Below are 26,087 nucleotides of genomic sequence, written 5' to 3'. Positions count from 1 at the left end.
CATGGATAGTGTGTATGCACAAGATTATCACCAGCGTGGATAGTGTGTACACACAAGATTATCACCAGCACGGATAGTGTGTATGCACAGGATTATCACCAGCATGGATAGTGTGTATGCACAAGATTATCACCAGCATGGATAGTGTGTATGCACAAGATTATCACCAGCAAGGATAGTGTATGCACAAGATTATCACCAGCAAGGATAGTGTATGCACAAGATTATCACCAGCAAGGATAGTGTGTATGCACAGGATTATCACCAGCAAGGATAGTGTGTACACACAAGATTATCACCAGCAAGGATAGTGTGTACACACAAGATTATCACCAGCAAGGATAGTGTGTACAGCACAAGATGTATCACCAGCAAGGATAGTGTGTATGCACAAGATTATCACCAGCATGGATAGTGTGTATGCACAAGATTATCACCAGCATGGATAGTGTGTATGCACAAGATTATCACCAGCATGGATAGTGTGTATGCACAAGATTATCACCGGCAGGACCTGGGAGGTAAAGTTGAAAGATGTTAAAGTTTTTGTGAAAAAAAAAAAAAAAGAAGAAAAAGACAGAAATCTCCCAGGTTAGGCAGGTGTTTGTGGCAGGCAGGAACATCATGGGCCATATTCAAGAGAACATCGTGCCTGAGGGTAAATGTGTACCTGCGGGTAATCTGCCTGAGACAAGGCAAACTGACTGAGGGTAAGCAATATCCAGTGTATTCAAGAGCACATCGTGCCTGAGGGTAAATGTGTACCTGCGGGTAATCTGCCTGAGGCCAGGCAAACTGCTTGAGGGTAAGCAATATCCAGTGTATTCAAGAGCACATCATGCCTGAAGGTAAATGTGTACCTGCGGGTAATCTGCCTGCGGCCAGGCAAACTGCTTGAGGGTAAGCAATATCCAGTGTATTCAAGAGCACATCATGCCTGAGGGTAAATGTGTACCTGCGGGTAATCTGCCTGAGGCAAGGCAAACTACCCGAGGGTAAGCAATATCCAGTGTTCATGAACACAAGAGTCTACCCGTGTGTCTACAAACCCGAAGGCAATTTACCCTTACTACCTGCCAAGGATGAATGCCCACGAAGCAGAGGTAAATATGGTGGATCCTTTTGCAGCATTTTTCTTTCTTTTTTTTGTCGTTGAGAGAAATGATTTCACCACATTCTGGGCGAGAGGTACACACATGTTACAACAGCACTGTCTGATTTTCCCCCCAGCTTCTGGACGAGAAGTACAGAGCTCTGCACGAAGCCCTGATGCTGTCGGCGGTCGTGCACAGCGGGGGGGAGCGGCAGTCACAGAAACAGCGAGACAAACTGCTGCAGTCCATGAGGAAGGAATTGGCACCTCTGCTAGATGCAGGTATCACTTCCCAGTGTGTGTGTGTGTGTGAGAGTGTGTGTGTGTGAGTGTGTGTGTGTGTGTGTGTGTGTGTGAGATGTGTGTGTGAGTGTGTGTGTGTGTGTGTGTGAGTGTGTGTGTGTGTGTGTGAGTGTGTGTGTGTGTGTGTGTGTGTGTGTGTGTGTGTGTGTGTGAGAGTGTGTGTGTGTGAGAGTGTGTGTGTCTGTGTGTGTGTGTGAGTGTGTGTGTGTGTGAGCACATGTGAAAGTGCATGCAAAACAGGTTATACTTTGTTTAAAGTGTTCATAATTATCCATTTTGAACCGTATCAGTCTGAAAATATATAACAATGTATAGAATGAATGTTGAGATATGATACGTGCGATGTTAATGTTAGTGTCTTTCATCGTGTGTATGATAATTATTGATTACAATTTTTTAAACTGAATATATACAATGCTTTTGTAAGAATGGCTTCTATGTTTATAGCTGATTTTGTTGAGTAATTTTGTTGAGTGATTGTCCATATTTGTTCCGCTGCACATGATGTAACTCTTGATATGAGATAATTAAATTTTTGTTTCTTATTTCTCAAACTACAGATTTTGTAAGCAGGCTGTGCATTCATTCATTCATTCATTATGCCCATCGCTCTGGTGGAGCATAGGCCATCGATGACCCCTCGCCATCGCACTCTGTTCTGGGCTGTTCTGGCCATTCCAGTCCAGTTGGTCCCTTGCTGCTTCAGCTCTGCCTTGGTATCTCGCATCCAGCTGTTGCGAGGCCGGCCTCTCTTCCTCTTTCCCTGCGGGTTCCAGGTCAGGGCATGGTGTGTGATGCTGGACACTGGCTTCCTGAGGGTGTGTCCGATCCAGCCCCACTTCCTCCGCAGTATCTGCTTGGCCACTGGTTCCTGTCCCCCTCGCTCCCACAGATCTTCGTTTCGGATCTTCTCCTGCCATTGGATCTTGTAGATGCGCCTCAGACAGGTGTTGAAGAATGTCTGAATCTTCTGCTGCATCGTCTGTGTTGTCCACCATGTCTCGCATCCGTAGAGCAGAATTGACTTCACATTGGAGTTGAAGATGCGGAGTTTGGTTTTCATACTGATTGCTCCAGATGCCTAGATGTTCTTGAGCATGATGAAAACTGTTCTTGCCTTGCCGATAAGCAGGCTGTGCAGAAGAGTGTATATCGAGATGTTGAGAGACAGTCATCATCTCCCAGACTGTGACAGGGACCTGTTGATAAGTCTGTGAACAAGCCATGTGTTAACTCTCTCCATACGAACGGTGAAAGAGACGACGTTAACAGCGTTTCACCCCAGTTACCATCATCAAAATATTGCAAGCGGAAGGCTCTTATACTGAAGAGGTGAATGTTGACAAAGAATACCACAATTCTGACGACGGAAGCTAAAGGTTGGGTCATTCAGACACCCACTGGACGTCCGAGGGGTCTGTGTAGAGGAGAAGAGAGGACTGGCCGTACTGAGTGAGTTAAGCCACAATGCATTAAATCATTTTTAATGAAACCCCTCCCCCCCAAAAAAAAAAACCCAACAAAACAACAACCCAAACCAATGTCTTGTTGCGGAAGGTGACGCCGAGCAGATAGCCAGAGTGCTTGGAGCGGCCTTGACCTTTGACCCCCCAGTGGCGTGGCTTCTGGGAATGGAACGCAGCAGGTTCATCAAGGAGAGAGAGGCTGGTAAGACACGCACACACACACAAAAACACACACACACACACACATGCATGCACTCGCACACACATGCGCATACACACACACACACATGCACACACACTCACACACACACACACACACACACTTGCACACACACACACACACACACAGACACATGCATGCACACACACACACACACACACGCACGCACGCACGCACGCACACACGCATGCATGCACGCACGCATGCACACACACATGCACACACACACACACACACACACACACACACACAGACGCAGCTACATCTTTTTTTGTCAGCTTCATTCGGCAGCAACATTTTCAGGCATCATTTTTGTTGTTGTTGTTGTTGTCAGCTTCATTTTTATTTTATTTTTCAAACATATAATTGTTTTAGGCAGGCAGCAACAGTTTTTTTTAGGCTTTCTCTTTGGTCAGTTTTATTTTCATTTCAGCTTTTGAAATAAATGATTGTTAAAACAAAAAAACAAAAAAAACAGACAAGCAAAAAACAACAATGAAGTCAGAAAAGATTTATAATAAAAAAAAAAAGAAAAAGAAGAAGACCGAACTCTTAGGTGGCAGTTAGTTCGGAATTAAAAAAAAAAAAAATTTTTTTATTGACTTTAGCTGAATGGTAAGATTTGGGGATTGACATGAGTGCAGTGGTAAAGTTCAGTTTATTATGCATTTTAGAATCAAACTCAACCCTGTTAGTATGGAGTGATTTTTTTTGATGTTTTCTATTGCTTTCAAAGTTCATTTCCTTGTAAGACGTTAACCGATCAGAACTGAATAAAATGTTGTTTTTTTTTGTTTTGTTTTTTTTAAAAAAGGACCAAACAAAAAAACAAAAAACAAAAAAAAGAAAGAGAAAATTCCAGTTATTCCTGATTTTATGTTCTGGATGGTAAGTAAGATATTGGAGGGGAAGTTGTGTGGGGTGAGTGGGAAGGTGGGGGGCGGGGGATGGGGGGGGTATGTTGTGCGTTACGACAAATCCAGGAGAACTAGAAACTCAAACGCTTTGAAGTTCTCACAATTGTCTGTGACAAAAAATATGTCATCGTTGTTCAGACTGTCAAAATTTATAAAAATGTTTATACAAAATTTTTGAAATATCACTATTCTACTTGGCTAGATTTCTGTACAACTTAGGTCAGTTATTTGTGAGTGCAGTTTGTGTTATTTAGAAATTAGATGCTTTTTGTGTTCAGATAACACTCCAAACACAGCATTATTTCATTTACTTAATTACAAGTCCGTTGTGTACTGTGTAACCTTCCCGTATACATCGATGCCATGTATTGTTTTGTTTTTTTTGCCCATTTGGTTTTTGCCATATGCTCCCATGGGGAATTTTGGGAATAAATCTTGACTTGATTTGACCGAAACCTGCTGTCCTGTGTGTGTCCTTTCAGCGGAGAAGGGCCAGACGATCAGTGAACCAGACAAGCCTGACGAAGCCGGAGTGTTGGCAGCTGTCAGACATCTGCTGCACCGATACGCCGATGAAAAGGAGCTGCTGCTGTCTACGCTGGCTGGTTAGTTGTCGCACTCTCTCTCTTTACTTCCTTCTTCTCCGGCTAGCTTGCTGTCTATAGCTGGCTGGTTAGTTGTCGCACTCTCTCTCTTTACTTCCTTCTTCTCCGGCTAGCTTGCTGTCTATAGCTGGCTGGTTAGTTGTCGCACACTCTCTCTTTACTTCCTTCTTCTTCTCTGGCTAGCTTGCTGTCTACGCTGGCTGGTTAGTTGTCACACTCTCTCTTTACTTCCTTCTTCTCTGGCTAGCTTGCTGTCTACGCTGGCTGGTTAGTTGTCGCACACTCTCTCTTTACTTCCTTATCCGGCTAGCTTGGTGTCTGCACTGGCTGGTTAGTTGTCGCACACTGTCTCTTTACTTCCTCCTTCTTCTCCGGCTAGCTTGCTGTCTACGCTGGCTGGTTAGTTGTCGCACACTCTCTCTTTACTTTCTTCTTCTCCGGCTAGCTTGCTGTCTATAGCTGGCTGGTTAGTTGTCACACTCTCTCTCTTTACTTTCTTCTTCTCCGGCTAGCTTGCTGTCTATAGCTGGCTGGTTAGTTGTCGCACACTCTCTCTTTACTTCTTCTCCGGCTAGCTTGCTGTCTACGCTGGCTGGTTAGTTGTCACACACTCTCTCTTTACTTCTTCCTTCTGTTCCAGCTAGCTTGCTGTCTACGCTGGCTGGTTAGTTGTCGCACTTTCCTCTCTTTACTTCCTTCTTCTTCGGCTAGCTTGCTGTCTACGCTGGCTGGTTAGTTGTCGCACACTCTCTCTTTACTTCCTTCTTCTCCGGCTAGCTTGCTGTCTACAGCTGGCTGGTTAGTTGTTGCACACTCTCTCTTTACTTCCTTCTTCTCTGGCTAGCTTGCTGTCTATAGCTGGCTGGTTAGTTGTTGCACACTCTCTCTTTACTTCTTCTCCGGCTAGCTTCCTGTCTACGCTGGCTGGTTAGTTGTCGCACACTCTCTCTTTACTTCCTTCTTCTCCGGCTAGCTTGCTGTCTACACTGGCTGGTTAGTTGTCGCATACTCTCTCTTTACTTCCTTCTTCTCCGGCTAGCTTGCTGTCTACGCTGGCTGGTTAGTTGTCGCACACTCTCTCTTTACTTCCTTATCCGGCTAGCTTGGTGTCTGCACTGGCTGGTTAGTTGTCAAACACTCTCTTTACTTCCTTCTTCTCTGGCTAGCTTGCTGTCTACGCTGGATGGTTAGTTGTCGCACACTCTCTCTTTACTTCCTTCTTCTCCGGCTAGCTTGCTGTCTATAGCTGGCTGGTTAGTTGTCACACTCTCTCTCTTTACTTCCTTCTTCTCCGGCTAGCTTGCTGTCTATAGCTGGCTGGTTAGTTGTCGCACACTCTCTCTTTACTTCCTTCTTCTCCGGCTAGCTTGCTGTCTATAGCTGGCTGGTTAGTTGTCGCACACTCTCTCTTTACTTCCTTCTTCTCTGGCTAGCTTGCTGTCTATAGCTGGCTGGTTAGTTGTCGCACACTCTCTTTACTTCCTTCTTCTCTGGCTAGCTTGCTGTCTACGCTGGATGGTTAGTTGTCGCACACTCTCTCTTTACTTCCTTCTTCTCCGGCTAGCTTGCTGTCTATAGCTGGCTGGTTAGTTGTCGCACTTTCTGTCTTTACTTCCTTCTTCTCCGGCTAGCTTGCTGTCTATAGCTGGCTGGTTAGTTGTCGCACACTCTCTCTTTACTTTCTTCTTCTCCGGCTAGCTTGCTGTCTATAGCTGGCTGGTTAGTTGTTGCACACTCTCTCTTTACTTCCTTCTTCTCCGGCTAGCTTGCTGTCTATAGCTGGCTGGTTAGTTGTCGCACATTTTCTCTTTACTTCCTTCTTATCTGGTTGGCTTGCTGTCTACGCTGGCTGGTTAGTTGTCACACATTCTCTCTTTATTTCCTTCTTCTCCGGCTAGCTTGCTGTCTATAGCTGGCTGGTTAGTTGTCGCACACTCTCTCTTTAATTCCTTCTGTTCCGGCTAGCTTGCTGTCTACGCTGGCTGGTTAGTTGTCGCACATTCTGTCTTTACTTTCTTCTTCTCCGGCTAGCTTGCTGTCTACGCTGGCTGGTTAGTTGTCGCACACTCTCTCTTTACTTCCTTCTTATCCGGCTAGTTTGCTGTCTATAGCTGGCTGGATAGTTGTCGCACACTCTCTCTCTTTACTTCCTTCTTCTCCGGCTAGCTTGCTGTCTATAGCTGGCTGGTTAGTTGTCGCACACTCTCTCTTTACTTCCTTCTTCTCCGGCTAGCTTGCTGTCTATAGCTGGCTGGTTAGTTGTCGCACTTTCCTCTCTTTACTTCCTTCTTCTCCGGCTAGCTTGTTGTCTACGCTGGCTGGTTAGTTGTCGCACACTCTCTCTTTAGTTGTCGCACACTCTCTCTTTTATTTCCTTCTTCTCCGGCTAGCTTGTTGTCTACGCTGGCTGGTTAGTTGTCGCACTTTCCTCTCTTTACTTCCTTCTTCTCCGGCTAGCTTGCTGTCTACGCTGGCTGGTTAGTTGTCGCACACTCTCTCTTTACTTTCTTCTTCTCCGGCTAGCTTGCTGTCTATAGCTGGCTGGTTAGTTGTCGCACACTCTCTCTTTACTTCTTCTCCGGCTAGCTTGCTGTCTACGCTGGCTGGTTAGTTGTCACACACTCTCTCTTTACTTCTTCCTTCTGTTCCGGCTAGCTTGCTGTCTACGCTGGCTGGTTAGTTGTCGCACATTCTGTCTTTACTTTCTTCTTCTCCGGCTAGCTTGCTGTCTACGCTGGCTGGTTAGTTGTCGCACATTCTCTCTTTACTTCCTTCTTCTCCAGCTAGCTTGCTGTCTATGCTGGCTGGTTAGTTGTCGCACTTTCCTCTCTTTACTTCCTTCTTCTTCGGCTAGCTTGCTGTCTACGCTGGCTGGTTAGTTGTCGCACACTCTCTCTCTTTACTTCCTTCTTCTCCAGCTAGCTTGCTGTCTACGCTGGCTGGTTAGTTGTCGCACTCTCTCTCTTTACTTCCTTCTTCTCCAGCTAGCTTGCTGTCTACGCTGGCTGGTTAGTTGTCGCACACTCTCTCTCTTTACTTCCTTCTTATCCGGCTAGCTTGTTGTCTATAGCTGGCTGGTTAGTTGTCGCACACTCTCTCTTTCTTCTTCCTTCTTCTCTGGCTAGCATGCTGTCTACGCTGGCTAGTTAGTTGTCGCACATTCTCTCTTTACTTCCTTCTTATCCCGCTAGCTTGATGCTGTTAGTGCTATGGCCCTCGCTTGATACTGTTAGCATTATGACCCTCGCTTGACACTTTTTTTTTTTTTTTTTTTTTTTTTAAGGAGAAATCAGTGGATGCGTAAAATTTCTGCAAATGAGCAGGATAGTCTCAGCATCCTTGGAAGGTTCTTTCCCACATTTTTTTTTTTTTTTTTTTTTTTTTTTTTTTTTTTTTTTTTTCTTTTTTTTTTTTTTTTTTTTTTTTTTTTTTTTTTTTTTTTCTTTCTTTACGTTCCTTCCATCATCATTTTTCTCCTTTCTGTTGTCTTTTTTTCTCTTTCTTTTTTTTTTTCTTCTTCTCTCATCTCTTTATTCTTTCTCTCTCTCTCTCTCTTTCTTCCCCCTGTAATCTGTCTTCTTACCATTGTCATGCTCAAACATTGTCAAGGTCATGCAACATATAAAATCACATACAGGGTGGTTTCGTGCACAATGTCTAAAAGAGGCGAGGTAGACACGATCTCATTCTCTCTCTCTCTCTCTTTCTCTCTCTGTGGAGGCATTAGCTTTATGGAACGTCTTTAAATGTACACATTTAAATTGACCACTTGAGGTTTTTTTTTTATGGATCCGTATAAGTGCTCAGGTATATTGGAAGACATAGATCACATCTTACGTAATTTGAGCTCGGTTTCAAAGATAAGATACAGATTCTTACACTTACCATATTTGAATTTAGAAATAGACAGTTTTGCTATCAACAAAGTCGTGTTGATTTTTTTTCTCTTTTCATGATCTGGGATATCCATTTTCGTTGTACCAAACAACGCTACTTTTTCATTCATAGGGATCAGTGTATTGTAACGGGAGAGAATGAACTGTTTCACATGTTTCCAAAATTCAGATAGTTTGGGGCAAGAGTAAAAGGCGTGTTCAATGTAATCAGTGTCTTGACACCAGTTGCAGGTGTTTGTGTTTGACACCCCCATTTTTGCAAGCAGAATATTCGTTGGGTAAATGTTATGGATAAATTTGAAGTGGAGTATTCTCAGACGGGATTCATTTGTGCATTCATAAGCTAGGTTGAAATAGTCTTTGATATTGATGTCTAGTTTGCGCTTCCAAAATTGTGTTGCACATATTTCATGGTTTTGTTTGAGGGCAAAGTGTTTTCGGATTTGTTTGTTAGATAACGTAGTGAGGTATCCCTCTGTGGTTGCAATGTCTTTGGGGGTATCCTCTTTGTGGGCATCGTTGGATAGATGCTGTTTCCATTGTTCTGGTATTGCGTTTATGATGGCATTGTATTCGAAAAGAAGGCCCGGGTCAGTGCCCAGTTTGCGTTCTACTTCTTCGTATGTCATTACATTTCCATGCTGCCAAAGATCCTGCACGATAAGAATGCCTTTTTTGCTCCATTTGGGAAAGTGTAACACATTACCTTTGTATTTTACATTTTTGTTGTTCCATAGCGGTTCCGTTTTTATATTTTCTATCGGTCTGTCTTTGTTGAGAACGGCAACTGCTTTTATTACCTCTCTCCAGAAGAATGACTTAACATTTTTCAGCTTTTTGATGTCTTTAGGTAAGATATTACAGCTAAAACTGCAATAACTGTCCTTGAAAGGTGACATATTTTGTCTTGCAAGAATGCTCCAATGCGCTTTTGTCTCTCTGAGGAGTCTAGCTGCCCATTTGACCAGGAACATTTGCTGCTGGTGTTCGATGTTGATCATATTCAAGCCACCATCTTCTTTGTCAAGGCTGAGGACTCCTCTTTTTATTTTTTCAAAAGCTTTTTTATTATTAAACTTTTTTTTCCACAAAAACCTGTACATAAGTGTGTTAATGGTGCTGAGGATTTTGACTGGTAAAACCGATACTTGCAGGACGTGTGAGAACTGTGACAACAAAAACGTCTTTGCCAAGATAACCTTACCGTATAGTGATGGGTTTCTTCGTTCCCATCGTTTAATCAACTTAGTTATTTTTTCGATTTTAGATTTCCAGTTTTCTTCCAGTTCCGAAATTTCTTTGTCTGCTGAGAAATATATCCCCAGAATTTTCAGCCTGTCAGGTCTTATGGGAATGCTATTTATGTCGCCTGTTTCATGCTTTCTTGACCCCAGCCACATTCCCTCTGATTTACTTTTATTTAATTTCAGACCTGAGTATTCTTCAAACTGAGATACAATGTCTGTAGCTATCCGAATGTCCTGTTCATTTTTTAGAGTTAATGTTGTATCATCTGCAAACTGTTTTATTTTAGAGGTGTTGCTTTCGTTGCACATACCTCCTAATGGCGTCAATTCAATTCCTCGAATCTCTTTATTGTTTCTAATTCTAATCGCCAGTATTTCTACTGCTAGTACGAAAAGAAGGGGACTTAGTGGGCATCCCTGTCTGATTCCTCGTTCTGTTGGAAACCAATCAGATAGCCATCCACCATTGTGAACACAACTTTGTGTGTTTTTCATTACAGTAGAAACAACATTCTTAAATATTGGGCCAAAGTTGAAAATATCTAGTGCTTCGATGATACAATCTTTTGATATTGTGTCAAAGGCTTTAGAGAAATCTAGAGCAACTAGAGCACCTGTTTGATTCGTTGTATTGAGGTGTTTAGTTAGGTCATCAAAGAATCTCAAGTGAACTGCTATATTTCTTCCCTTTATGAAACCTACTTGGTCTTCATTTACAACTGTTTTGATGACATTTTGGAGTCTCGTGGCAAGCGCTTTCGTGACTATCTTATAGTCTGTATTTGTGAGAGTAATAGGTCTATAATTTGTGAGGTTATTTTTGTCCAGGTCCTTGCCTTTATGGATTAATGTAACAATTCCTTTCTTCATTGAGAAAGGTAATTCTCCTTCTTTGATGGCTTCTGTAATACAGAGAAGGAATGGCGTTTTTAGTTTGTCCCAGAACGTTTTATAAAATGCTGGTGTGAGGCCGTCACTACCAGGCGCAGAGTCTTTGTTTAAGTTTGTGAGAGCTACTGTTAGCTCGTCCAGAGTTATTTCTTTGTCACAGAGGTCTTTTTCTTCTTCTGTAAGTACTGGATAATCTTCGTTGCTCAGGAAATGGCCTCTTATGTTTCTTCCTTTATCTACGGATAAGTCTTTCTTGTATAACTCTGTATAAAATTTCTCGATCTGGTTCAATATTGTCTGTGGATTGTCTGTCGTGTTTTGGTTTATGCGCAGAGATGATATTACGTTCGCGGCTCCTTGGGCCCTTTCAAGGCGGAGAAAGTATTTTGTGTTTTTTTCCCCGTCCTCTATCCACTTGACTCTTGAACGAATCTGAGCCCCTCTTGCTTCTGTTAGTTCCTGTAGTTCTATTTCTTTTTTTAGTTGTTGCGCTTTCATTATCATGTTTTTATCAAGAATGCTTCGTGTCAGATTTTGTTCAATGTCGTGCAGCATTTTGATTTTTGCATGTTTATTTGAAGCCCTATTTTTGGCGATTTTTGAATAGTTGATACAGTAGGACTTGTATTTAACTTTAAACATTTCCCAGGCTTTTTGTGGATTTTCGTCTTTATATTTTGAGAAATGTGAATCTATAAAATCGTTTGTTTCTTCCAGAAAACATTCCTCTGAAAGCAACGAGCTATTAAACTTCCAGTATCCTGGACCTCTTCGAAACTCGTTTGCGCTGAATATTGCTTTTACAAGTTTGTGGTCTGAGTGGGGAAATAACTCAATGTCTGTTTTCTGCACGAGTGCTTGGGAGATATTGTCACAGAAAATATAATCAATTCTCCTTGCTGTGAAAGGAGTGGGTCTTGACCAAGTATATTCTTTGACGTCAGGGTGGATAGATCTCCATGTGTCTTCCAGGTCTAGAGAAGATAACATTTCCATGAGAGCTTCATTTTCTCGTGTTGAGTGTGGTTTGCCCGCGATGTTATCTAGATGGCTTATCGTTGTGTTGAAATCACCCAGTACCCACAAATGGTCGTAGTCTTGCTTTAGCAGTAGGCTGCCCAGTTGGTTTATGAATTCTAATTTATCTACGGTCGAGTTTGGCGCATAGCAATTAGCGATGATGGTTATTTTGTTGTCATGCCTGACTCTAATTAGTAGTATTCTCTCTGCTGCATGAATTAATTCTGCCTGAATCTGCTTAAGTTTGGAAATGAGGATAATGAGTCCATTGCTTCTGTTAGTTCCTGCACTATAGAATATGCTTCCCGACCATTGTCTATCGATTTCGTGCATCACATCATCTGTAACGTATGTCTCCTGCAAACATGCAATGTCTAACTTTTGTTTTCTGAGGAAGTCAAATACAACTTTTCTTTTTAGCTTATTTCTCAGACCCCGCACATTTAAAGTACCAATACATATATCGTGGTTCATAACTGGTATGAGGATAGCATTTCTTCAAAATTCTGTAGCAGATAACCAAAATCATTAATCATAAATCACAAGTCCATAAAACGAAGCCAAGGGTCGTGAGGGAAAGGTCAGACCGGTGGGGAGAGAACACGTGCTAGGTGTCGGCCCCCTCCTGCATGTTGTCTGCTTTCTCTTCCTCTCCTCTTGCGTTGTCCGGGGCCACTACAGTCGGGCGTTTGCTGTCCGGCACTGGCGTTGTGGGAGATTCACTCCTCTCCCTTTTTTCTTTTCTTCCAGCAAGGCTCGTTGTTGCGGTGTGTGCGCGCGCCGGCTTCACGGGACTGGCTGCTTTCTGGCCCTGCGTGTTGCTTGCATCACCTCTTCCACACACTGGCACTTGCTCGCCTGGCAGTGTCAGTGCTGGTTGACTGCTGCCCTGTGGCTCGCATGCTGCTGGTGTTTCAACTTCTTCCCGAACTTCTTCTTCCTCGGCATTGAGGGGCACCGAAGAGGGGCAGTCCATTATTTTATGCCCCTGCTGCAGGCAACCTTTGCAAACCACCTCCCCTTCACAGTTAGCTGCCACATGTCCCTCCTGCAGGCATTTGTTACACTTTTTTGGTTTTTGCTTTTGTTCTTTATGATAAATGTCTGCAGTGAATACACCGATTTTCATGACTGGCCTCAGTGGTGTGACTGGTACCTTGATATACACGAAACGGCGGCCAGTTTCAAATTGGGTCAGTCGCCCGTCGGGGTTTCTTGCCAGCTCATTTCTGAGAGATGACCGTAGCTCTACCCCTATCTTTTTTAGAGCTGTTTCTATTAGTTCGTTATTGATACCAAGCGGGATGTTATTCACCCACAGCTTTGTTGTGGGTTTTTCATCCCCCTGGTCCTTGTTAATAAAAGGATTCCTATCCAGGAGCGACACTCGTGCTCCCCTAAACAGGAACCCTTCCAGTAACAAATGGTCTCTTACTTCTTCATTTCGCGGATATATCCGCCACAGACCGCGAATCCGCTGCGCCCCCCGAATTGTTCCTCGACCGCACGCAGCCTCCGCGGCAACACAAATGTCATACACTGTAGGTAGCGTCTCGTATGTAGGGAGTGCCCTGGTAGTAATGTATACTGGTTCCACGGCCGGCGGGGCTGGCGTAGGCGCCGCCATTGTGGCTCCAACACTGGAAACTGCTTTCTCCTGGTCTTTTTCGCTCGTTCCACACACAGATGTCGGCGAAAGGAGCACAGTATAAACACACAGTGTACTAATTCGCTTTTCTCACTTACAAACCTGGAGCTAAATCCTTCGACATATCGAAGCCACTATGTTTTTGCAAAAAAAAGCACAGAGCACAGAAGAGCGTGGCCTGCCGACATCGGAGGCCAAACCGGAAGTCCCTCGCTTGACACTGTTAGTGTTATGACCGTAACTTGATATTGTTAGTTTTATGACTAGCTTAACTTGATACTGTTAGTGTTATGACACTAGCTTGATACTGTTAGCGTTATGGACCTAGCTTGATACTGTTAGTGTTATGACCCTAGCTTGATACTGTTAGTGTTATGACTCTAGCTTGATACTGTTAGTGTTATGACCCTAGCTTGATACTGTTAGTGTTATGACACTAGATTGATACTGTTAGTGTTATGACTGTAGCTTGATACTGTTAGCGTTATGACTCTAGTTTTATACTGTTAGTGTTATGACTGTAGCTTGATACTGTTAGCGTTATGGACCTAGCTTGATACTGTTAGTGTTATGACCCAGTGAATATAGAACATACTTTCTTTCCTTCATTTTCCACCAGCTAGTTTGATATTCTAAGTGTAATACGCCTCTACGAGTATAACTATGCAATCGCCTATGCTTTTCAGTTTCCAGACTTAACCTATCACCCCTCAAAATGACCACATTGTTAGGAAAAAGAACGCTTTCGCAGACAGTGCGCCAGATGTGAAAAAGGCTTTCCCCCCTCCTTACATGTATCAGAGCAGTAACCAATATAAGATAAGATAAGATAAGAATAACTTTATTATCTCCAACTGGAGAAATTTGGTCAGGTGCATTATCACAACATAGACAAGTAAACAACATGGGGACCATAACTGTAAAAGTCAACAACAGCTTTTACGAATATTATGAAGATGCAAATGTAAAAAAGAAATATCACATACACCTTTTCATACATACATCCACACACTGCAGGTAATAACTAGTATTCTTAATGTAAAAACAGAAAGAATTAAGAAACATTATTTGAATATAATTATAAACATTGCCTACTATACTGCACATTGATTATAATAGACAGATAAGATAAGAATAAAGATAAATTGCGGAAAACCGCAACCAGATAATCAGCACACACCCGCACCTCCCACCCCCACCCCCACCCACCCCACACACGCGGATTACTTGATTAAACAAGAGTAATAAACATATGTTCTCAAATAAAAGCATTTCACATATTCGCTTTTAAAAACATTGCAATTAATTATTACATCGTAATTATTAAACAGAAATATATTCAGAATATGGACGTTAGTTAGTTATTCTACGTGTAGCTTCAGTAGAATATAGTATCAGACTTAATCCTTCTCCATGTCTTTGTAACTTTCTGCAGGTGCCAACGGACAGTTCCTGTCAGAGAACATGAAACTGGTCCTCAGGTCCAGGCTGAAAAGGGAGAGAAGTCTGACGGCAGCAGAGGAGGGAATCGTGTTTGCTGCCCTTGCCTGCGGCTTGGCGGAGAGACAGACAGAAAGCATCCACGCAACGCGGTACGTTTCTCTGTCCTGTGTGTCGATGTGGAGAATGATAAACCCATTGTTGAAATATGAGATCAACCAAAAAGATGAACATGCTACATATGTGTGTACAAATGCGCATAAGCATGGATGCTTATGTTCACACGCATGTATACAGTCTTGCATGCATGTACTTTTATGAGCAGGAACTGTCACACACACACTCGCATACACTCACTCACATACACATACACATATATGTATAGCCTATGTAGCCTCAGATAGTAGAATATATGTGGCAAAGTGAAAGAAATGACGGGCGCAATAGCCGAGTGGTTAAAGCATTGGACTTTCAATCTGAGGGTCCTGGGTTCGAATCACGGTGACGGCGCCTGGTGGGTAAAGGGTGGAGATTTTTACGATCTCCCAGGTCAACACATGTGCAGGCCTGCTAGTGCCTGAACCCTCTTCGTGTGTTTATGCAAGCAGAAGATCAAATAAGCACGTTAAAGATCCTGTAATCCATGTCAGCGTTCGGTGGGTTATGGAAACAAGAACATACCCAGCATGCACACCCCCGAAATCGGAGTATGGCTGCCTACATGGCGGGGTAAAAACGGTCACACACGTAAAAGCCCACTCGTGTGCATACGAGTGAACATGGGGGTTGCAGCCCACGAACGTAGAAGAAGAAGAAGAAGAAAGAAATATCTAATAAGATAGAATTTTTCACCTTGCAGGAAACTGCAAAATAAAACATCATTTTTTAAAAAAAACATTAGAAATTGTTCAGAAATAACTGTTCTCTTTGTTTTAGACAGCAAATGTGCGCATAATTTTTGTGTGTGTGTGTGCTAAATGAAGAATAACTTTTCTTTTTGTAAGTGTCTGGGTTTGTTCCAATGTACCTTTGATTTACCTGTGTGCTAGCTGAATCGGTAGCATAAGCAGCACTGACTGGGAAGTTGTGTACCTTGTGAATGGAGAGAGTTACCACTCTTTACTATTTGTTAATCATTTCATCTCCTGGCCTGATTGTTTGTTAATTTTCGTTTTGTAGTTGACAACAAACAGCACAGGTAAAAAAACATGGTCTTCACAAGATCTCCTGGGGATGTACACAGTTCTGAAAGTCGAACAATGAGTGCAGACTGACCTCATTTGTATTTGTATTTCTTTTTATCACAACAGATTTCTCTGTGTGAAATTCGGGCTGCCCTCCTCAGGGGGAGCGCGTCGCTACACTACAGCGCCACCCTTTTTTTTTGTATTTTTTTCCTGTGTGCAGTTTTATTTGTTTTTCCTATCGAAGTGGACTTTTCTACAGAATTTTGCCAGGAACAACCCTTTTGTTGCCGTGGGTTCTTTTACGTCCGCTAGGTGCATGCTGCACACGGGACCTCGGTTTATCGTCTCATCCGAATGACTAGCGTCCAGACCACCACTCAAGGTCTAGTGGAGGGGGAGAAAATATCGGCGGCTGAGCCGTGATTCGAACCAGCGCGCTCAGATTCTCTCTCTTCCTAGGCGGACGCGTTACCTCTAGGCCATCACTCCACACACACATCACCACCTCATCACTCATTGCAGGCTGGAAAAGGACGGAGACAGGTATCATCTCCTGGGGAAACACGAGTTCGGCATCAGACAGTCAGGGAGAGATGGACGTCAGAAGAAAGACAACTTGACAGTGGACAAGAAGGGAGACAGAGAAACGTTGCAGGTGTTGTAGTTTGTGTGTGTGTTTGTGTGGTGTGTGTGTGTTTGTATGTGTGTGTGTATGTGCATGCTTGTATGTGTGTGTGTGTGTGGTGTGTGTGTGTGTGTGTGTGTGTGCATGTTTGTATGTGTGTGTGTGTGTGTGTGTGTGTGTTTGTGTGGTGTGTGTGTGCATGTTTGTATGTGTGTGTGTATGTGCATGCTTGTATGTGTGTGCATGTGTGTGTGTGTGTGTGTGTGTGTGTGGTGTGTGTGTGTGTGTTTGTGTGTGGTGTGTGTGTGTGTGTGTGTGGTGTGTGTGTGTTTGTGTGTGTGTGGTGTGTGTGTTGTGTGTGTGTGTGTGTGAGTGTGTGTGTGAGTGTGTATGTGTGTGAGTGTGTGTGTGTGAGTGTGAGTGTGAATAAGTCAATGAGATGGAAGGTAGAATGACCGAGGTCTGTTTTGTAAGACTTTTAGAACTGAATGGGAGAATCCACATGATGGACTGAGAAGGATAGTTTGTGTGTGTGTGTGTGTGTGTGGATGTGTGTGAGTGTGAGTGTGTGTGTGTGTGTGAGTGCACGCACATGTGTGTGTGTGTGTGTGTGTGTGTGTGGATGTGTGTGAGTGTGAGTGTGAATAAGTCAATGAGATGGAAGGTAGAATGACAGACGTCTGTTTTGTAAGACTTTTAGAACTGAATGGGATAATCCACATGACGGACTGAGAAAGATAGTTTGTGTGTGTGTGTGTGTGTGTGAGAGTACGTGTGTGTGAGTGCGTGTGTGTGTGTGTGTGTGTGTGTGTGTGTGGATGTGTGAGTGTGAGTGTGAATAAGTCAATGAGATGGAAGGTAGAATGACAGACGTCTGTTTTGTAAGACTTTTAGAACTGAATGGGATAATCCACATCACGGACTGAGAAGGATAGTTTGCTCCATACTGCTGGGCCAAGACAGGAGAAAGAGCGCTGACCTTGGGACTTTTTGTTACTTTCTTTCTTTGATGAATTGTCAGCACTCTAGAATCATCAGCCAAGCGTAGCAATCTAGAAGGAGCGTTTATCGAAAGGAAGGCACGACTGTACCAATGCCAACACAGGATAAAAAAAACAACTGATTGTTATGACAAGGTACTGTCATAGCTGTTTTGCTAGAATATAATGTAATCTTTTCATGTGCTAATTTAGTTCCAGAACTGACTGCCTGATTAGTCTTCCAGATGCATTCTGACCATTTCTGGACAAAACTTTCTTTTATTAGCCACTGTCTTCCCACCACAAGGCAATGTGGGCATCCCCTTCATGCTAGCAACACCTCTGCCAAATTCTGCTGTATTCGAATCTCAGAGCTTCAGAAATTAGAGAATAGAGAAACAAAAAGAAACAGAACTTTGTGAATGATTTGTGCAATAGCCCAGTGGTTAAAGGGTTGGACTTTTCAATCTGAGAGTTCCAGGTTCGAATTTCGGTAACGGTGCCTGGTGGAGATTTTTCCAATCCTCCAGGTCAAAGTATGTGCAGACCTGCTAGTGCCTGAACCCCCTTCATGTGTATATGTACGCAGAAGCTTAAATACTCACGTTAAAGATTCTGTAATCCATGTCAGCATTCGCTGGATTATAGAAACAAGAACATACCCAGCATGCACACACCCCAAAAACGCAGTGTGGCTGCCTACACGGCAGGGTAGATAAGCAAATTGGTCATACACATAAAATGTTTCATATCTGTATGAGCGTATATATATGTGCTTGACTGGAACCCGATTGAACAACACAGGAAACAAATGATGAGTGCCCAGTGGCAGCTGTTAGCTGGCTCTACTCAGGTAGGCAGCCAGTTGGGGCAAATGACTCCGTATTTACAAAGCGCTCAGAGCTTGGTCTCCAAGCAAAGGTTAGGCACGGTTTAAGGCCAGACACGGTAGTACAAAAATGTATGAAATAAACTTGAAGTTTATGGCTTTCTGTGACATGGTATGCAAAGATATTGGACTAAACATGTCTAAAAAGGTCATTTTGTGCAATTTGTCATGACGGTTTCCATGGAAACGAATCCAAAATGGCCAACAAACAAAAAAATTTAAAGTTATAACTTCGGTACCTTTATAGATATGCTATTTCTGTTTGTTTTATTTGATTTATTTGTATTTGTTCTTTATTATAGTGCAGTGGTATTTTGGAATTATTATTTATTATTATTTTTTTTGTTGAAATGAGTATAAATTCCTTGACATCATTTTTTTCAAATGAGTGTATATTCATTCTTTTACTAGTACTATACAAACCACTGCACTATAATAAAGATGAATACATGAAGAAAGAAAGTACTAAGTTTGAACATGCTATCTTTTAAAGTTTTTGAGCATTAGCATTTTGAAAAAGGGTATTACGAGGACAAAACACAAAACTGAGAAAACAGGAAAAGAAAGATATGTGCTTGTACTCACAAGAAATCACACATGTTGATGCTGTTTAAAGCTTTATTTAAGTGAATATAGTACCCAGCTGAAAACAGACTATAAAGATTAGATGTTGAAGAAGCAAATTATGCGAAAAAAACGAAAATCACAAAAAAATCATGATTTTGGTCAAAATTTCACTACCGTGTCTGGCCTTAAGTATCCATATCTTCATCAATGACAGCACAAAAAAACATGACGTTGATTAAAAAAAAAAATGTTCACAACCCACACAAACTCTTCCCTCTTGCAAGGACGCTGTTCTCAGTCTGCTGTGGAAGAAACACATGGAGGAGAGACAGCTGCTGGCGGAGATGCTGGTCAACCCTCGCTTCGAACAGACCCAGAGAGAGGCAGCTCTGGAATCGGGCCAGCAGCGCAACGATCGACTGGCGGTGCTCAGGTCCAGGCGTCAGTCGTCTAATCTGGGTCTGTGTTGTTTCTGTTTTGTGATGTGTGTGGGGTTTGTGTGTGTGTGTGTGTGTGTGTGTCCTCTGTGTGTGTTTTCTTCAGTTTAACATCTATTCACTATAAGTGTTTTTAGACGGAAAGGAGTAAAGTAGTGTATAAAGGAAAGGGAATGCATGTGAATATTAGTGTAAAAAAAAAAAAAGAAAAAAAAAAGTTCATGTTATGTATCAGAGGAAAAGTATATTATAAGAAAAAGTCTAAAGAGGTTGTGGTGTGTATTGAATGAGTTGTCATGGGAAGGAGAATATGTATATGCATATCAACAAGTATTAACCTACAACAATGTAAATATAAATAACAGTATTAAATATAATACATCAAAGGAGGATACCAACTGGACTGGAGTTTAAAATTCTGTGTGTGTGTGTGTGTGTGTGTGTGTTTGTCCTGTGTTTGTGTCCTGTGTTTGTGTGCTTGTGTGTGTGTGTGTGTGTATGTGTGTGTGTGTGTGACTGTATGTGTTTGTGAGTTGTGTTGTGTGGTGTGTCTGTGTGTGTATCTGCGCATGTGCATATGTCAGTGTTGTGTGTGCTGCTGTTGTTGTTGGTTTTTTTTTTTTTAGTGTGTTTGTGTTTTACATTTTACATTCAAAACTCTTCCCCCCCCCCCCCCCCCCCCCCCCCCGGCCCCCAATGTTTGGGTCTCCCCTTTAGAATCAAGTTCTGACAACCTCGCCTTGCTCCAAGAGGCGCTGGTCGTGCTGCGAGAGATCAGACGAGGTCAGCAAGGTCAAGGGTCGTCGACCCCCGAAGACGACCTTGACCTGAACTGCCAGATGATGTCGGCGCTGCTGCGGCTGCAGAACACTGAGGCGGAGCAGTACATGAGTGACTTCACCATGGAGGTGGGTCCATACCTTCTGGATCAGTGATAGACGTTATTGTCATTATTGGACACTTTTCAGGTCACTGTTAGACTTTAGTAGTATCATTATGGGATATCTTTTAGATCAGTATTAGACTTTTGTTATAATATGGATACATTTTTTAAATTTTTTTTAGATAAGTTGTAAATTTTTTATTATTGTTATTGGATACTTTCTGGATCACATTGGTCTGTATTGTTGTTAAAGGACACTTATTTTTAGATCAGTGTTGGGCTTTATTATCATTATTGAGTTCCATTTAGATCAGTATTAAACTTTATCATTGTTACGGGATAGTTTTTAGATCACCGCATATATTATTGTGAATGGATGCTTATTTTTAGATCATGATTTGTATTGATTGATTTATTTTATTGTCATGATTCAGTACCATTTAGATCAGTATTAGGCTTTAATATGATTATATTTGATTGTGAATGGATGCTTATTTTTAGATCATGATTTGTATTGATTGATTTATTTTATTATCATTATTCAGTACCATTTAGATCAGTATTAGGCTTTTATATGATTATATTTGATAAAGTTAAGACTGGTGTTAGGCTTCACAACACAACACAACACAACACAACACAACTCAGTACAACACAAAAGAGTATGATACACCATTCAAATCAATATTAGACTTTATTAGGATTACCAGTACTGTTCAGACCAATGTTAGGCTTTACAACACAACACAACACAGTATGATACAATACACTACAATACTATCATTTAGATCAATATTATACTTTATTGTGATTGCTGATACTGTTTAGACCAAAATTAGGCTTTACGATACAACTCGATACAGTATGTTACAGTACAATACACCATTTAGATCAATATTGGACTTAGATTACCAATTCCATTTGGACCATTGTTAGGCTTTACAACACAACACTGTACAATACAATACAATACAACACACAATTTAGATCAATATTAAACTTTATTACGATTACCAATTCCATTTAGACCAGTGTTAGGCTTTACAACACAACGCAACGCAACACAACGCAGCACAACACAACACAACACAACACAACACAATACACCATTTAGTAGTAGTAGTAGGCCTCCTTCGGTCATGGCTGACCATGGATAGAGTATGTCCGACCTAATGTCTAATTGGGCTGTCTGCTTGGACCAAGCAGCGTCGCCTGTGACTGTAGAGACCGATGCGAGAGAGACAGTCTCTGTCACAGTGATCACATGTGTAAGCTGATGCTGGTCTGTCGGCTGCCGTCCCTTTTCTGCAAGCTTGCTTTTCTGCTGCAGCAGCTGACAGTTTGTCCTCACCAATCCGTAGCTGATTCTTGAGAGTGCTTCTCCATCTGTTGTGGTCATCTGCAAGGCCCTCCCAGGACTCAGTGTTGATCTCAAGTGCCTTCATGCCACGTTTGCAAACGTCTTTGTATCTCAGCTGTGGGTAGCCGGTGCTTCTCTGCCCCGTGGCGAGCTCTCCATAAAGGATGTCTTTTGGGATGCGACCATCTTCCATGCGGCGAATGTGGCCCAGCCAGCGCAGCCGACGCTGTCTCAGCATGGTATACATGGTCGGGAGGCCAGTGCGAGTCAGGACTTCGGTGTTTGTCACCTTGTCTTGCCAGGAGATGCCGAGTATGCGCCGTAGGCTTCTCAGGTGGAAGGTATTGAGCCTTTTCTCCTGACGAGCATGTGTGGTCCATGCCTCACTGCCATACAGCACGGTGCTGAGGATGCAGGCGTTGTATACAGCCATCTTGTCTTCGTGGTCAGTTTGGGATTTGTCCACACTGTGTGAGGCGGGCTAGCGTTGTGGCTGCCTTCCTGATCCTCTTGTCGATCTCGGTATCAAGGGAGAGGTTGTTGGTGATGGTGGACCCAAGGTAAGTGAATTGATGGATGGCTTCAAGCTCGTAGTCATCAATGGTGATGGCTGGTGGAGATTTACTGGTAGATCAATATCAGACTCAGCAACAACAACAACAGCAACAACAACACAACAACAACAGCAACAACAACAACAACAACAACAACACAACACAAAGGTCTTCTCACCTGTTTTCTGCAGGAGCCCAGTGAACTGATCGAGAGCCAGGAGCAGATCGTGGAGGAGTTCAGGAAGAACCACTGCGTCAACATCGCGGCCATGGTGTTCTCCCCTGACGCGCTCGGGCAGGGCGGGGAACAGGGAGACCCTCTGGAGGAGGCTCTGCAAGGGAAATACGACGCTCTGAGAGACAAGCTGTTAATTGATGCTCTGATTAGTCAGGTAACATGAGCATGTGGGTGGTGGAGTAAATACGAAGTTTAATTCATAGATACTCAAATAAAGCCGGTATTTCATGGGGAAATACGACGCTCTGAGAGACAAGCTACTAATTGATGCTCTGATTAGTCGGGTAACGTGAGCATGTGGGTAGTGGAGGAAATATGAAGCCCAGGTCATAGATACCCAAATAAAGCCGGCATTTCATGGGGAGATACGATGGTATGAGAGACAAGCTACTAATTGATGCTCTGATTAGTTGGGTAACGTGAGCATGTGGGTGGTGGAGGAAATAGGAAGTTTCTTTCATGGATACCCAAATAAAGCCGGCATTTCATGGGGAGATACGATGGTATGAGAGACAAGCTACTAATTGATGCTCTGATTAGTCGGGTAACGTGAGCATGTGGGTAGTGGAGGAAGTATGAAGCCCAGGTCATAGATACCCAAATAAAGCCGGCATTTCATGGGAAAATACGACGCTCTGAGAGACAAGCTACTAATTGATGCTCTGATTAGTCGGGTAACATTAGCATGTGGGTAGTGGAGGAAATACAAAGTTTAATTCATAGATACTCAAATAGAGCTGGCATTTCATGGAGAAATACGATGCTCTAAGAGGCGAGTTACTAATTGATGCTCTGATTAGTCAGGTAACGTGAGCATGTGGGTAGTGGAGGAAATACAAAGTTTCATTCATAGATACCCAAATAAAGCCGGTATTTCATGGGGAAATACGATGCTCTGAGAGACAAGCTACTAATTGATGCTCTGATTAGTCAGGTCATTAATGTGAGCATGTGGGTAGTGGAGGAAATACAAAGTTTAGGTCATAGATACTCAAGTAAAGCCAGCATTTCATGGAGAAATATGACGCTCTGAGAGACAAGCAATTGATGCTCTGATTAGTCAGGTGACGTGAGCATGTGGGTAGTGGAGGAAATACAAAGTTTAATTCATAGATACTCAAATAGAGCTGGCATTTCATGGAGAAATACGATGCTCTAAGAGGCGAGTTACTAATTGATGCTCTGATTAGTCAGGTAACGTGAGCATGTGGGTAGTGGAGGAAATATGAAGCTCAGGTCATGGATACCCAAATAAAGCCGGCATTTCATGGGGAAATATGATGCTATGACAGACAAGACATGGCTTCCCACACGGTGGGGTAAATGAGCAAAACGGTCATACACGTAAAATGTTACAGGTCTGTCTGATTGTGTGTGTGCGTGACTGAAACCTGATTGAATGACACAGGAAACAAATGATGAGCGCCCAGTGGCAGCCGTCAGTCGGCTCTAACCAGGTAGGCAGCCTGTTGTCTGAATGACTCCATGTCTGTAGTGCGTTTAGAGCTTTTGTCTCTGATCGAGGATGTGGTTCGTCCGTCGGGATCGACGAGGACCATCTAGCTATCCTGGGGGTGGGTGGGTTGGACTCTGTGGGTGCGCAGATGACTGATCAGGCCAATCCGCGCCCAGAAGGTTCTGACACAGTGTGGACAGGGGATGGTGGCGGATGGTGGGACTTGCTGGCACTGCTTTTCCTGGCCTGTCTGCGTTGTTCTGCTGCAGCGATTCTGTTGGCCTCACAGGATTTGGCGCCTTTGTGGACAGCTGAACGCCACTTTGGTCTGTCCATTGCATTCAGCTCCCATGTGTTGTGGCTGATGTTGAAGGCCTTCAGAGAAGCTTTCAGAGGATTGAGGATAGGTGCTATATAAGTATCATATCATCATGTCATCATCATTATCATCATCCAAGGTTCGTAGGGTCCTTTCAAGTCCTTTTAAGTCCTTAGGAATTGGATTTTGGTCAAAAGGCCTTTTAAGTGCTTTGATTCAGCAAGTTGGTCCTTTTAACTCATCAGGAGGTCCTTTTAATTTTTGAAAGGTACTGTTAAGTCCTGTTTTATGAAGAGAAAGAGACTTGAGAACGAAACTGAAACACCTTCGAAACCAAAACCGCAAGTTGCAAAGCGCGTTGAAAGATGCCGACGCGATCGTCTGAAACTCAGTACTTACTGTAGGAGGATACAGCCTATAGGCCTAGGCCCTAACAGTAGTGCGCTTTCTGCTCGGTGGCAGACGCGAAGCGTGGTACAGTGGCTGTGAGTCACGCCTGCTGCTGCTGCTTTGCTTAGGCCTAGCCTACAGTGACGTGAATTGCAAAGACTAAACACGACAGTCAAATGGGATTAGCTGTTCTTCCATTTATGAGAGGTAAGTGTCTGCTGTTCTGCATGTCAAATAGATTGGGGTGTACTGTAAAGTCATGTCGGCAAAGGTCCTTTTAAACTGATTTGAGGTCCTTATAAAGTCCTTTAAAGGTCCTTTTTTGGCTTCATGCCCACCACCTGGGAACCCTGTCATCAGTCACCCTTAAACCCCCGAAGGCAGACTATGGCTGCCTACATGGCGGGGTAAAAACGGTCACATACGTAAAAGCCCACTCGTGTACATACGAGTGAACGTGGGAGTTGCAGCCCATGAATGCAGAAGAAGAAGAAGAGTCGAGTCACCCTTGAAAACATTGAAAGCCACTACAGCCATTGGGGCTGTATTGAATTCACATCCACTGTAGTGTCCAGGGCTCAGCCAACTCTCCCGCAGTGTGTCTTCTCCAAACATTAGAGATATATAATTTTTTGTTCTCTTCCAGATGGGTGAGAAGAACTGGAGGAACCTGTCGGAACGTGAGCGTCAAAGGCGACTGATGGAGCTGAAGCTGAAGATGAGGCAACTGCAGCGGGAAGGCAGGTCTGATGAGGCAGCTGCCTTGCTGGGTGAGCTGGGTTGGATGTGGAGCGATGGCCTGGAGGCGCGCGCACACACACACACACACACACACACACACACACACACACAAACTACAACACCTGCAACGTTTCTCTGTCTCCCTTCTTGTCCACTGTCAGGTTGTCTTTCTTCTGACGTCCGTCTCTCCCTGACTGTCTGATGCCGAACTCGTGTTTCCCCAGAAGATGATACCTGTCTCCGTCCTTTTCCAGCCTGCAATGAGTGATGAGGTGGTGATGTGTGTGTGGAGTGATGGCCTAGAGGTAACGCGTCCGCCTAGGAAGCGAGAGAATCTGAGCGCGCTGGTTCGAATCACGGCTCAGCCGCCGATATTTTCTCCCCCTCCACTAGACCTTGAGTGGTGGTCTGGACGCTAGTCATTCGGATGAGACGATAAACCGACGTCCCGTGTGTAGCATGCACTTGGCGCATGTAAAAGAACCCACGGCAACAAAGGGGTTGTTCCTGGCAAAATTCTGTGGAAAAATCCATACTGATAGGAAAAATAAATAAAACTGCACGCAGGAAAAAATGCAAAAAAAATAGGGTGGTGCTGTAGTGTAGCGACGCACTCTCCCTGGGGAGAGCAGCCCAAATTTCACACAGAAAAATCTGTTGTGATAAAAAGAAATACAAAAATACAAAATAAAACATGATTAGATGTAATTTTATT

The 26,087-nt window shown here is 43.2% G+C and overlaps 1 protein-coding gene across 1 annotated transcript in view; it reads left to right on the top strand.

Moving 5' to 3' along the window:
- The window catches only part of LOC143300038 (uncharacterized), a 62,262-nt gene that overhangs the window by 30,822 nt on the left and 5,353 nt on the right, over nt 1–26,087 (top strand). Inside the window, exons 18-26 of the mRNA XM_076613595.1 lie at nt 1,231–1,375; nt 2,954–3,064; nt 4,482–4,604; nt 14,742–14,898; nt 16,456–16,588; nt 19,279–19,453; nt 20,149–20,339; nt 22,420–22,620; nt 25,278–25,401. Of these exons, the coding sequence (XP_076469710.1) occupies nt 1,231–1,375; nt 2,954–3,064; nt 4,482–4,604; nt 14,742–14,898; nt 16,456–16,588; nt 19,279–19,453; nt 20,149–20,339; nt 22,420–22,620; nt 25,278–25,401 (1,360 nt within the window). The remainder of the gene's footprint in view (nt 1–1,230; nt 1,376–2,953; nt 3,065–4,481; nt 4,605–14,741; nt 14,899–16,455; nt 16,589–19,278; nt 19,454–20,148; nt 20,340–22,419; nt 22,621–25,277; nt 25,402–26,087) is intronic.

This window comes from Babylonia areolata, chromosome 25, assembly GCF_041734735.1.
Source record: "Babylonia areolata isolate BAREFJ2019XMU chromosome 25, ASM4173473v1, whole genome shotgun sequence".
Lineage (NCBI taxonomy): Eukaryota > Metazoa > Mollusca > Gastropoda > Neogastropoda > Buccinidae > Babylonia > Babylonia areolata.
The sequence above is the reverse complement of the archived record's forward strand: the minus strand, read 5'-3'. Positions and strand labels throughout refer to the sequence as shown.